Below are 13443 nucleotides of genomic sequence, written 5' to 3'. Positions count from 1 at the left end.
TACTTTCCTGCTGGAGAGGTATTTATTGATCTACTCACATTTGCATGTTTTCAAAGTGCTAGGTTGGCAGAAGCTGGGGCTAACAGCTGCTCTCCAGATTCGAACCTGCAACATTTCGGTTAGCAAGTTCAGCAGCTCAGCGGTTTAACGAACTGTGCCACCGAGGGCTTCTTCTGTCAGGGGTACTTTGTGTTTTTCCTGCATGGCAGGGGGTTGAACTAGATGTCCCATGCAGTCTCTTCCAACTCTATTATTCTATAAATATTGCCTTTCAGAGCGGCAAGACAATTGCCTCCTTGTAACGCTGACGTTCGCCCAGGTTGGTTTCTCCAGACCACCCCCTCATCACTCCCTTGTCAGCTTGGAAAAATAAAGGGAAAATAGGATATTTGGAGTGTTAACAAAAGGAGGGGAGGCACAAAAGCCCTCTGGGTTGGAACAACGTGTGGGCGATTTCCAACTTATGGCTTCTCTCCCAAACCCCGGAACAATCGGCAAGGAGCCCGAGGGACTAATTACCCTTGCGAAAAAGCACAGGAGACAAGAAAATTCCAAGGTTGGCTTTCCGTTCATTTGTGTCGATGGCATCCAACCCAACTCATCCTGCGAATATAGCAACGCCCAAGGCGGTTTTTTGAGGACTCCGTTCCGGTGCCGGAATTCTGAAACGAACACTAACCTGAACCTGATTTCAAGAATCTAAGAAGAGGCAAAGGAAACAACATTTCAGAGGGTGCGAGAACAGAAAGAAATGTGCAATTCTGGATTGGAGGAGGAAGGAATGTGCGTCTCGCTCCAGAAAAGATGCAACCAAGACCTGATTCTCTAGAAATATTTTTCAGGGTTTGAATTAAAGCCCTAGAGACATGGATAAAGAATAAGCTGGACCTAGTGTCCAAGTGTCAAACCTGGGTCCAATTGGAGCTGCTAATGCAGCCATGTGCGTTATAGAACTCCAATATGCAGATGATAACATAGTCTGTGCACATTCAGAAGAAGACCTACAAGCCATGCTAAACACCTTTGCAGAAGCATATGAGAAGCTTAGCCTTTCATTGAACATTGAGAAAACCAAAGTGGTCTTCTAGAAGGCACCAGCCAATCCCTCTACAAAAGCAAGGTCACAACAACATGTGTTATAGAACTACAGTATGCCGATGATAACATGTGAACATTCAGAAGAAGACCTACAAGTCCCGCTAAACACCTTTGCAGAAGCATACGAGAAGTTTGGCCTTTCATTGAACATCGAAAAAAACCAAAGTGCTCTTTCAGCAGTTACCAGCCAATCCCTCTACAAAACCAAGGTCACAACAACATCTGTTATAGAACTCCAATATGCTGATGATAACATAGTCTGTGTGCATTCAGAAGAAGACCTACAAGCCACTATAAATGCTTTTTCAGAAGCATATGAGAAGCTCAGCCTCTCACTGAACACCGAGAAAACCAAAGTACTCTTCCAACAGCCAACAGTTACTTCTCATCAATTCTTCTGTCACCTTGTATTGAAACATTGACGATCCATACTTTGTTTTCTTCCATGATTGTGAGGGTCAGGAGTTATCATCATCATCATCATCATCAAAAAAATATAGGAGGATTTAAAGATCAAATTGTAAAGACTCTGGCACAAGCCAGTCAAGGTGGTCCCAGTGGGTGCAGTACCTAAAGACCTTGGCCTGTACTTAAAAACAATCCCCTTTTGCAATCAGCTGCAAAAGGCCACCCGATCTTGATTGCTGTGTTCTCATCTTGTTGAGTATCAAACAATAATAATAATAATAATAATAATAATAATAATAATGTATCTCAAAGCACTTCTTTGGCCTTACCGAGCTCCACCTCCACCAAGCACCAATGCAACGGCGTTCCCTGTCAACACGCGGGCCAGCCGGGAAAAGTCTGAGTGTCTATCTGGAGGCTTCTGAAACACGCGTTCATACAGTTCTTTCTATTAAGAGAGAGAAGGAGAGAAAAGGATACTGATATGAGTCTAGATCAATCATGAAAAAAAATCTTACATATAGTAAAGACAAGCAAGTGGATAGCTTCCACTTTGCATTGGATGCACCAAGACCGACACAGCTGAGAGTCAAAAACCAAATTTGGGAACATTTAACTTGGAATTAGCAGGGCCCGAATTGGCCCTTACGACAGCCTGGACACCAAGCCTCACGGAGCCTCTTACCAGTTTGGGGAGGCTCCGCCGGGAGAAGACGCGCCGAGGGCAGCGGAGGTGAAGGTGAGCCGAGCACCAGCTCCTCATGTTGAGCCATTCCACGGTCCGGCAAGGAAGAGGTCCATCCTCTCTGTGCAACAGGATCAGCTGCTTCTGGGCTCGGACCGCTGTGTTCTCCAGCATCCGCTCCAGCTGGAAGGGAAAGGGAACCAGCCAGGGTGGCAGGTCTGGAAGTCAGTGGTGATTAGGATACAGAATGCTTGGCAGTTTTGGATGGTCAATATAAGGCATGACTAGCAGGGTGGTGAGGTGGCAGAAAAGAAGGAAGGAAGGAAGGAAAGAAAGAAGGAAAGAAGGAAAAAAGGAAAGGAGAGAAGGAAGGAGAGAATGAAAGAAGGAAGAAAAGAAAGGAAAGAAGGACAGAAGGAAGGAAGGGAAGGGAAGGAAGGAGGGAAAGAAGGAAGAAAAGAAGGGAAGAAGGAAGGAAGGAGGGAAAGAAGGAAGGAAGGAAGGAAGGAAAAGGAAAGGAAAGAAGGGAAGGGAAGGAAGGAAAACAGGAAGGAAAGAAGGGAAGAAGGAAGGAAGGAGGGAAAGAAGGAAGGAAGCAAAGAAGGAAGCAAAGAAGGAAGGAGAGAAGGAAGGAAAGAATGAAAGGAAAAAAGGGAAGGAAAGGAAAGAAGGAAAACAGGAAGGAAAGAAGGAAGGAAAGAAGAAAAGAAGGAGGGAGGGAAAAGGAAGGAAGGAGAGAAGGAAGGAGAGAAGGAAGGAAAGAAGAAAAGAAGGAGGAAGGAGGGAGGGAAAGAAGGAAGGAAGGAGAGAAGGAAGGAAAGAAGGAAAGGAAAGAAGGAAAGGAAAGAGGAAAACAGGAAGGAAAGAAGGAAAAAAGAAGGAAAAAAGGAAGGAAGGAAGAAAGGAAGGAAGGAAAAAAGAAAGAAAGAAAGAAAGAAAGGAGGAATGAAAGAAGGAGGAAAGGAAGGAAGGAAGGAAGGAAAGAAAAGAAGGAATGAAGGAAGGAAAGAGAAAGAAAGGAAGGAAGTTATAGTGAAATCTAATTTTTAGAGTATTTTCCTGTATGGAAATGAATGGGATTTGCCTGGGGAGATAATACAACGACTCATTACAACAGGGGTATTTCCAAGAATTTCCACTCTGGTTTCCTAATGTGGGTGCTATGAACTTTGGTATTTCACACGGTGCTATATTTGCATTCACAAATAAGGAATGCCAATGTTCTTCAAAGCGCTTGGGTTGCGCCTTCCCGCTTACATCTCCTTTTGACCTGGGGAATCTCAGGAGAAGAAAGCCAGCGGCAAAGCTGATCTCCAAATCCCGAGGCCAAAAGAGGCTTACATGCTCCGGCCCAATTCTCCTCCAAGACAATCCAGTGACTGCAATTTAATCTGGGCCACCAACCGCAGCACAAAAGCCGATAAGCTCAGCAGGCAGAAAGTTGACTTGCTTACGGAGCCACGGTAAGCCGGTTATGGCGAACATGAACAGCAGCCCACAACACACAAAGCTTCCTTCTCTTTCTCTCTCAAATCTTCTCCCTCCAGACATGGGATTTGAAGAGGAAAAGATCCCAGAATCCCCAGCAAGGGATGGTGGGGTCAGTCTTTTCTCAAATTCTGTATGGCTGGTGGGACAGACAGACAGACAGACAGAGAGAGAGAGAGAGAGAGAGAGAGAGAGATAGATAGATAGATCGAACACAGATTATAGAGGCAGGGCACATCTCTGTAAACATTCCACGTGCAGAAAAGTCCAAACATTGCAACATGCAAATCTGAAGCCACACAGAGATAGCAAAAGGCACAGCACTGCACTACTCCAATCTGATTGGGTGAACTACAACTCCCAGTGCATTTAGGCAGCATGATATTTAGTTGGGTAAAAGCTTGGTCACTTATTTCTCAGAGTATATGGATGGGCTAAAGTTATCTAGTGCTACTTCATACATGTTTAGGTGCAACCTTGATTCCAGGGTCTTTAGAAAGGGCTCACCTCTCCGACAGTCGGCTCCTGTTCTCCCAGGCCGACGATCAAGATGCAGTCGGCCTGGCGGATGCAGCGCTGGGTCCAGGGGGTCAGGGTGCTGTCCGACTGGTAGAGCACAATGCGGTGCATGTCCTCCTGCTGGCCCAACCAGCTGGAGAGCCGGTACTCATGGATGCTGATGGGAGGAAGGTGAAAGGCAGGAACATGAGGCTTGCCATAAGCAAGAGGCACAGATAGCAAGTTTTATTAACACTTCCGTTAACACATCCAACACAATATACAAGGACTACATAAAATGATGGGCATATAGAGCTTCCATATTAAAATTCAGCACCATAAAAATACAATACAACATATTTAACATTAACAACTAGTGTGTGTGCATGCATACATGTATGCATGTGTGTGTGTATGCATGTATACACACACACACACACATTTAGTTGCTTGGGTATCATTGGGACTGCTGCCCACCTACTTTCCCCCTTCTCTAGCTTTTAGAGGGTCTACTTTCTCCCTTCTCCAGCTTTGGGAGGGTCTATTTTCTCCCTTCTCCAACTTTGGGAGGGTCTATTTTCTCCCTTCTCCAGCTTTGAGAGGGTCTACTTTCTTCCTTTTCCAGCTTTGAGAGGGTATAGGTTCTCCCTTTTCCAGTTTTAAGAGTCTACGTTCTCCAGCTTTGAGAAGGGCTACTTTCTCCCTTCTCCAGCTTTGAGAGGGTATAGATTCCCCCTTTTCAAGTTTTAAGAGGGTCTACATTATCCAGCTTTGAGAAGGGCTACTTTCTCCTTTCGCCAGTTTTGAGAGGGTCTATTTTCTCCCTTCTCCAACTTTGAGAGGGTCTACTTTCTCCCTTCTCCAGCTTTGAGAGGGTATAGGTTCTCCCTTTTCAAGTTTTAAGAGGGTCTACGTTCTCCAGCTTTGAGAAGGGCTACTTTCTCCCTTTGCCAGTTTTGAGAGGGTCTACTTTCTACCTTCTCCAGCTTTGAGAGGGTATAGATTCTACCTTTTCCAGTTTTGAGAGGGTCTACGTTCTCCAGCTTTGAGAAGGGCTACTTTCTCCCTTCGCCAGTTTTGAGAGGGTATAGATTCTCCCTTTTCCAGTTTTAAGAGGGTCTAAGTTCTCCAGATTTGAGAAGGGCTACTTTCTCCCTTCTCCAGCTTTGAGAGGGTATAGATTCTCCCTTTTCCAGCTTTAAGAGGGTCTACATTCTCCAGCTTTGAGAGGGTCTACTTTCTCCCTTCTCCAGCTTTGAGAGAGTCTACATTCTTCCTTCTCCAGCTCTGAGAAGGTCTACTTTCCCTCTTCTTCAGCTTTGAGGGGGTATAGGTTCTCCCTTCGCCAGTTTTGAGAGGGTTTACGTTCTCCAGCTTCGAGAAGGGCTACTTTCTCCCTTCTCCAGTTCCTAACACCTAACAACAGCCTTTGTGATTCAGACAGATAAACATACATACATGCTTTGACTTAGGGCAAAATGTATCACATGCACAGTATGGGGATCTGTTCCTGAGTGTGCGAGGTCCCCGAGAGACAAAAAAGCGTAGCTCCAAAATATATTCCCAAAGGCATCGTTCAACATCGTTCAACAACCCTGTAAAAAGCCTTGGAAAAAATGCCATGACTTTGTTTTGTGCCCAAAGTGGAGTGGCCGCTTCCACTTTGGGTTCCCCCACCAGCTTCCTCTGCCTATCCCTTTCTCCAGGGTTTCTGCTGAGAACCGGATGTAAGGCTCCCAGCCGTTCATCAGACGCCACATGACAACTTTTCAGAAAATATATCCACTCATTCAAAAGCGGGGCTAATTAATCTGACAGCTTGCCGAGTATTTCAGGGGCTTGACGAGCCTACGGGAAATGAAGGTTTCAAGGGCTTTTAAAAATATTTTTGCTCACTTTATTGGCAAGTATGTGCATATGTATATGTAGAAGTGCATAAATATATGAGGGGTGTTCATGAAAGATGTCCCCTGACCCACTTCCTGTGGATGGAGAGCAACTTAGCCCAGTTCTGACTCCTTCTCTCCATGGGTGCCACCTCGGGACACACACTTCTCCCATCTTTTGAAGCCACTGTCAACACCTTGCTTGTAGATGTCAACAAGTTGTTCCAAACGCCACATTGGCTGTTAGGAATTATGGGAGTTGAAGTCCAAAACACTTGGGAGGGAGAGCCAAAGTTCGACCATGCCTGGGTTAGAGGCTTCTTCAACAGGTGTCCCCAAAGGGCACGGGTTGCCTTACCTACCTGTCCAAAGCTGCTGAGCCAAGTTGCTGTTTGATGTTGTCGCTGGTGAGCAGCAGAGTAGGGCCTAGAAGAAAAAGATCATGACTAAGGGAGGATGTCCATACTTCCACCAACAATAGTGTCCAGATCAAGGGAAATCACAGTCTCACTCTGTTCTGCTTTGGTCAGACCTCACTTGGAATAACCCTGTGTCTAAAAATCACAGAATAATAAGAGTTGGAGAGGACCACATGGGCCATCTAGTCCAACCCCCTGCCATGCAAGAAAAGCACAATCAAAGCACTCCCGTCAGATGGCCATCCAGTCATAATAATAATAATGATAATGATAATAGAGTTGCAGGAGATCACATGGGCCATCTAGTCCAATCCCCTGACATGTAGGAAAAGCACAATCAAAGCACTCCTGACAGATGGCCATCCAGTCATAATAATAATAATGATAATAGAGTTGGAAGAGACCACATGGGCCATCTAGTCCAACCCCCTGCCATGCAGGAAAAGCACCATCAAAGCACTCCTGACAGATGGCCATCCAGACATAATAATAATAATAATAATAATAATAATAATAATGATAATAGAGTTGGAAGAGACCACATGGGCCATCTAGTCCAACCCCTTCCATGCAGGAAAAGCACAATCAAAGCACTCCTGTCAGATGGCCATACAGTCATAATAATAATAATAATAATAATAATGATAATAGAGTTGCAAGAGACCACATGGGCCATCTAGTCCAACACCCTGCCATGCAGGAAAAACACAATCAAAGCACCCCTGACAGATGGCCATCCAGTCAATAATAATACTGATAATAGAGTTGGAAGAGACCACATGGGTCATCTAGTCCAACTCCCTGCCATGCTGGAAAAGCACAATCAGAGCACCCCTGACAGATGGCCATCCAGTCATAATAATAATAATAATAATAATAATAATAATAATAATAGAGTTGCAAGAGACCACATGGGTCATTTAGTCCAACCCCCTGCCATGCAGGAAAAGCACAATCAAAGCACCCCTGACAGATGGCCATCCAGCCTATGTTGCATTTATTTGTGCCACTACTATGGTGGCTTTTGACAAAAAGGTGGTTACCAAAATATCAATGATACATATTATAGAGAAGCTCACGAATCATAGAATAATCTATACACATAACAAATGTGAAAATATGTAGGTGTGTATATGGCTGGGGTGTCCACTTACACAGACAGGCTCCCACAAATATATGGCAGGCATAGATGCAGGTGAAAAGTCAGGAGAGAGTGCTTCTGGGACATGGCCATACAGCCCGGAAAACTCACAGCAACCCAGTGATTCCAGCCACGAAAGCCTTTGACAATGCAGATTTAAGAGTTCTTTTCTCTGTATGCACTTTGCAAAAATTGTTATGATTCCAGTATTCACGTATACTTTTGCAGCACACAAAATAAAAAGAGGGGGAAAACACCTCTGCCAATTTACATCCATTCCCCTTTATGCTGGTTGCCTGGAGACAATTCGAACTCACCCCAGGCAAGCGGCTATTTCCAAGCCTGGCTTCTTTGCTCGCCCCCATAAAGTTGCAACAGATGTAAGAAGCATTGCCCTTGGCTTGTGGTCCTTTGCGGCTTTTGAGATGTATTTTCCTTTTCCTTTTGAACATTCGCAGCTCTCTCGGCATGGGAAGAAACAGCTTTTGTTTATGCGCAAAGCGGCTTTGCTGGCCCTTGGCCCTTGTTTTTATTTGCGGCTAAAAATGCCACCAAAGAGCCCAAGTTCTCCCTCCAAAAGAACGGCACATCGAATTATGGGGGAAGCATACAGAGAGAAAGGGGAAAGAGAGGGAAAGCAAACAATGAATGTCACGCCAGAGGAGGGGAAAATGTCACGGGCAATATTGACAGAAGTGCCTGCGCTCTAGCAAAACCCTGCCAGGACTGGGTTATTTATTTATTTTTATTTATCGTATCAAAAGCAAACCAAGAGTGCAGTTGCAATGTATTTAAAAACACAAAGTTTAAAAACTTGGCATGATACTAAATGCCCTTTGACCTGTAGCTGGCCACTTGGAGTGCCTCTGGTGTCGCTGTAAAAAGGTCCTTCGTTGTGCATGTGGCTGGGCTCAGGCTGCATTGTAGTCAATGCTCTGTGGTTTGCCCTTCTCCGCACTCGCATGTTGTGGACTCCACTTAGTAGCCTCATTTCTTCAGGTTGGCTCTGCATCTTGTGGTGCCAGAGCGCAGTCTGTTCAGCGCCTTCTGTGTGCCCAGGAGGGAACTTCTCATCCAGGTTCTGGGTGTTTGCCTGCCACTTTTGGACTCTCGCTTGCTGAGGTGTTCCTGTAGATCTTAGAAAACTGTAGGTGTATTTTGTACAATGGACCTCTCTTGAGATGGGAGAATTTATAATGACTGTTGGCTTTACTGATGGGTCTATGGACCATAATAACATTGTTGTTGTTTGTTTGTTGTTGATTTAAGGTGTTGGCATGCTGGCTGATATCCAAACAGAGGATGGGCTGGAGATTTCACTGCCTTGGTCCTTTCATTATTGGCTCCTACTTCCCAGCGGAGGATCCCCCAGTGGTGCAGTGGCTTAAACCGCTGAGCTGCTGAACTTGTTGACCAAAAGGTTGCAGGTTCAAATCCAGGAAGGGGCATGAGCTCCCGCTGTCAGCCCCATCTTCTGCCAACCAAGGAGTTCAAAAACATTCAAATTTGAGTAGATCAATAGGTACTGCGATAGCGGGAAGGTAAGGCTCTCCATGCAGTCATGCCAGTGGCCACATGACCTTGGAGGTGTCTATGGACAATGCCGGCTCTTTGGCTTAGAAATGGAGATGAGCACCAACCCGAGTCAGACACGGCTGGGGATTGGTGGTCATCTCAATTTCTAAGCCATTTCTAATGGCGCTCCTTGCAGTCATGCCAGCCACATGACCCTGGAGGTGTCTATGGACAACGCTGGCTCTTTGGCTTAGAAATGGAGATGAGCACCAACTCCAGAGTCAGACACGGCTGGGGATTGGTGGTCATCTCCATTTCTAAGCCATTTCTAATGGCACTCCATGCAGTCATGCCAGCCACATGACCTTGGAGTTGTCTATGGACAACGCTGGCTCTCTGGCTTAGAAATGGAATTGAGCACCAACCCCAGAGTTGGACATGACTAGGGGTTGGTGCTCATCTCAATTTCTAATGGTGCTCCATGCAGTCATGTCAGTGGCCACATGACCTTGGAGGTGTCTATGGACAATGCCGGCTCTTTGGCTTAGAAATGGAGATGAGCACCAACCCCAGAGTCAGACACGGCTGGGGATTGGTGGTCATCTCAATTTCTGATGGTGCTCCATGCAGTCATGCCAGTGGCCACATGACCTTGGAGGTGTCTTTGGCTTAGAAATGGAGATGAGCACCAACCCCAAAGTTGGACACGACTGGGGGTTGGTGCTCATCTCAATTTCTAATGGTGCTCCATGCAGTCATGTCAGTGGCCACATGACCTTGGAGGTGTCTATGGACAATGCCAGCTCTTTGGCTTAGAAATGGAGATGAGCACCAACCCCAAAGTCGGACATGACTGGAGGTTGGTGCTCATCTCAATTTCTGATGGTGCTCCATGCAGTCATGCCAGTGGCCACATGACCTTGGAGGTGTCTATGGACAAAGCCGGCTCTTTGGCTTAGAAATGGAGATGAGCACCAACCCTAAAGTTGGACACGACTGGGGGTTGGTGCTCATCTCAATTCCTAATGGTGCTCCATGCAGTCATGCCAGTGGACACATGACCTTGGAGGTGTCTACGGACAACGCCAGCTCTTCGGCTTAGAAATGGAGATGAGCACCAACCCCAGTCCTCCATCTCTCCCTCCAGCACAACTCGATTTTCCCTTTTCCTTCTCATATGGCTATCTGCTAGAAGGCCGCGTTGTGCTGCAGTCCCTGGCCTTTTGACCGTTCCCGTTTTGTGTCCTCTGCGGCCACAAAGAACCGGCAGTCCCCCGCTGGTGCTTGTCAAACGGCTGCGAGCCACGCTGCCGAGCTTTGAGGAAAAGCGGCTTTGTCTAATGGACTGGTGTGGCTTTGCGTTTGTCTCCCCGAGTTTTGTGTTACAGGCAGCGATGTGTGCAGAAGGGCCTGTTGTCAGAGTCAGATGACGTCTCTCCGAGGAGGGAGGCATGAGTCAGAAGTGGAGTTTGTACAAGCCCGCAAGGCCCAGACTTATTTCGCGGCACAGATGTGGACCGATGGAGCATTGGCTTAGGGAGACACATAGCCTGGATGTGACATGAATGTGGGAAGAGACCTCTTGAGTCAGACTATGATTCCCAAATGGAAGAGCTTACGGATAGGGGATTTCAGTGTGATACAGTCCCAAAATAAAATATGCTCTCTGACTTTGGATGAGACCAAAAACTCTGTCCAATCCCAGCAACCTGTTTCCTCTCCATGGTCAACCAGAAGGTACCATCACCACCCATTGCATCTTCAACTTTTCCATCTTGAAACACCATCGAAGCATAGAGTTGAAAGGGACACTCAAGGGCCATCCCATCCAACCTCATTAATGGAGGAATACGCAATCTAAGCCCTTCCGACAGATGGCCATTTAGCCTCTCTTTCAAAGCCTCCAAAGATGGAGACTCCATCACCACCCATTGTGTCTTCCAATGCTTCCATCTTGAAACATCATCAAAGCATAGAGCTGAAAGGGACACCCAAGGGCCATCCAGTCCAACCCCATTAATGGAGGAATATACAATCTAAGCCCTCCCAACAGATGGCCATTCAGCCTCTGTTTCAAAGCCTCCAAAGATGGAGACTCCATCACCACCCATTGCAACTTCAATGTTGCCATCTTGAAACGCCACTGAAACATAGAGTTGAAAGGGACACTCAAAGGTCATCCAGTCCAACCCTATTAATGGTGGAATACACAATCTAAGCTCTCCCGACAGACGACCATTCAGCCTCTGTTTCAAAGCTTCCAAAGATGGAGACTCCATCACCACCCATTGCATCTTCCAATGCTTCTATCTTGAAACATCAAAGCAGAGAGTTGAAAGGGACACTCAAGGGCCATCCAGTCCAACCCCATTAATGAAGGAATACAAAATCTAAGCCCTTCTGACAGATGACCATCCAGCCTCTGTTTCAAAGCCTCCAAAGATGGACACTCCATCACTACTAATTACATCTTCAACGTTTCCACCCTGAAACATCATCGAAGTACAGAGCTGAAAGGGACACCCAAGGGCCATCCAGTCCAACCTGCTTCTGCCAGAAATACACAATCAAGCCATCCCGACAGATGGTCACCCAACACTGACAGAGGAGTATAAAGGACTTACAAAACTACAACTCCCATTGTCCCACGCCATGACAATTAAGTGATGTCACATTACATTTGTTCTACAGTGTCCCCACCATCTGTTTCAAATACAGTGTCATTATTAGAGAAGAGATTTAATCATACTGAATCGGAAAACAGAGCATTTAAAATCTCTTCTGTTGTCGGCAACAGTGGAGACACTTGCCTATTATTATTATTATTATTATTATTATTATTATTATTATTATTATAGATCTTGCATAATTTTAAAAGGGGTGGGGGGAAATAAAGCTCTTCTTTGGGCAAGAAATCCCCTAGAGCGGTCACCTTTCCATTGACCACTCTTTTTCCATTTATGAATATATTAAGATGGGGATCTGAACTTCCCGGCAAAGCTGAGAGCCGAGGGCTTCCTCCTAATGAGCCTCAAGAGCAATGGCACACGGCAAGCCAAGCGTGTGAGCGGCACATGCCTCCGTTCTCTGTCGTTGCGGTGACTCATCCCAGTGCGGACTGAAGTGTGGTGTGGGCGAAGGGGAGGCAGGGAAAGGTGGAAGCCTTCCACGTCCTTGAAAGGCTGCGAGACGAAAGCACCTACACGGTGCGGTTGGGGTCGGTTGCTGAGACGGTTCCCATTGCTCTCTCTTTCTCTCATTGCGTTTCACAGCTTACATCCAGAAGCAGAAAGATAGGGAGCGAGAGCAGCAAGGTTAAATCCTTCCCCTTTGAAGCCTTTTAAAATATATATTTGGGCCTTTGGCTGGAAATCCTTCAGCGAGAGCTGTTGGCTTCTTTGCTCTGCCACGAGACCTTTGCATTGTGTGCAAAAGATGGGCCATTCCTAATTAATTGGAGGATGGTGATGATATGGTTATTAGAATTGTAGAGTTGGAAGAGACCACAAGGCCCATCCAATAGAACCCCTTGCCATGCAGGAAAATACAATGTGGGACACACAGGACATATTGCACTGCATCATCATCATTGGATCCTGGCCATTGGCCCCACTTCATAAGGTCACATTATGGCTATGTTGCATTTACTTATGCCATGACTATGGTGGCTTCTGACAAAAATGTGCTTACAGAAAAGTCAACGAGATATATCTATATAAATAAAAATGTAATGTTCGTTTGCGGGATTAACATAACTCTAAAAACACTGGACGAATTGACACCAAATTTAGACAGCATATAACTAACAACCCAATGTATGTCCTTCACTCAAAAAAATGATATTGTCATTTGGGAGTTGTAGTTGCTGGGATTTATAGTTTACCTACAATCAAGGAGCATGGGTTGTTGTAAGTTTTTTCGGGCTATATGGCCATGTTCTAGAGGCATTCTCTCCTGACATTTCGCCTGCAGCTATGGCAAGCATCCTCAGATGTAGTGAGGTCTGTTGGAACTAGGAAAAAGGGTTTATATATCTGTGGAATGACCAGGGTGGGACAAAGGACTCTTGTCTGCTGGAGCTAGGTGTGAATGTTTCAACTGACCACCTTGATTAGCATATAATGGCCTGACAGTGCCTGGAGCAATCTTTTGTTGAGAGGTGATTAGATGTCCTTGTTTGTTTCCTCTCTGTTGTTGTAATTTTAGAGTTTTTTTAAATACTGGTAGCCAGATTTTGTTCATTTCCATGGTTTCCTCCTTCCTGTTGAAATTGTCCACATGCTTGTGTACCTCAATGGCTTCTCT

General features: G+C 45.8%; 1 protein-coding gene across 2 annotated transcripts in view; it reads right to left on the bottom strand.

Annotated features, from left to right (window-relative positions):
• The window catches only part of PNPLA7 (patatin like phospholipase domain containing 7), an 88004-nt gene that overhangs the window by 27524 nt on the left and 47037 nt on the right, over positions 1-13443 (bottom strand). For both annotated transcript variants that reach the window (XM_060757436.2, XM_060757437.2), the window contains exons 22-25: positions 6426-6489; positions 4187-4355; positions 2192-2374; positions 1836-1954 (exon numbers count right to left, since the gene is read on the bottom strand). In XM_060757436.2, the coding sequence (XP_060613419.2) occupies positions 1836-1954; positions 2192-2374; positions 4187-4355; positions 6426-6489 (535 nt within the window). The remainder of the gene's footprint in view (positions 1-1835; positions 1955-2191; positions 2375-4186; positions 4356-6425; positions 6490-13443) is intronic.

Source organism: Anolis sagrei, chromosome 11 (genome assembly GCF_037176765.1).
Source record: "Anolis sagrei isolate rAnoSag1 chromosome 11, rAnoSag1.mat, whole genome shotgun sequence".
In the NCBI taxonomy this organism is placed as follows: domain Eukaryota; kingdom Metazoa; phylum Chordata; class Lepidosauria; order Squamata; family Dactyloidae; genus Anolis; species Anolis sagrei.
The sequence above is the reverse complement of the archived record's forward strand: the minus strand, read 5'-3'. Positions and strand labels throughout refer to the sequence as shown.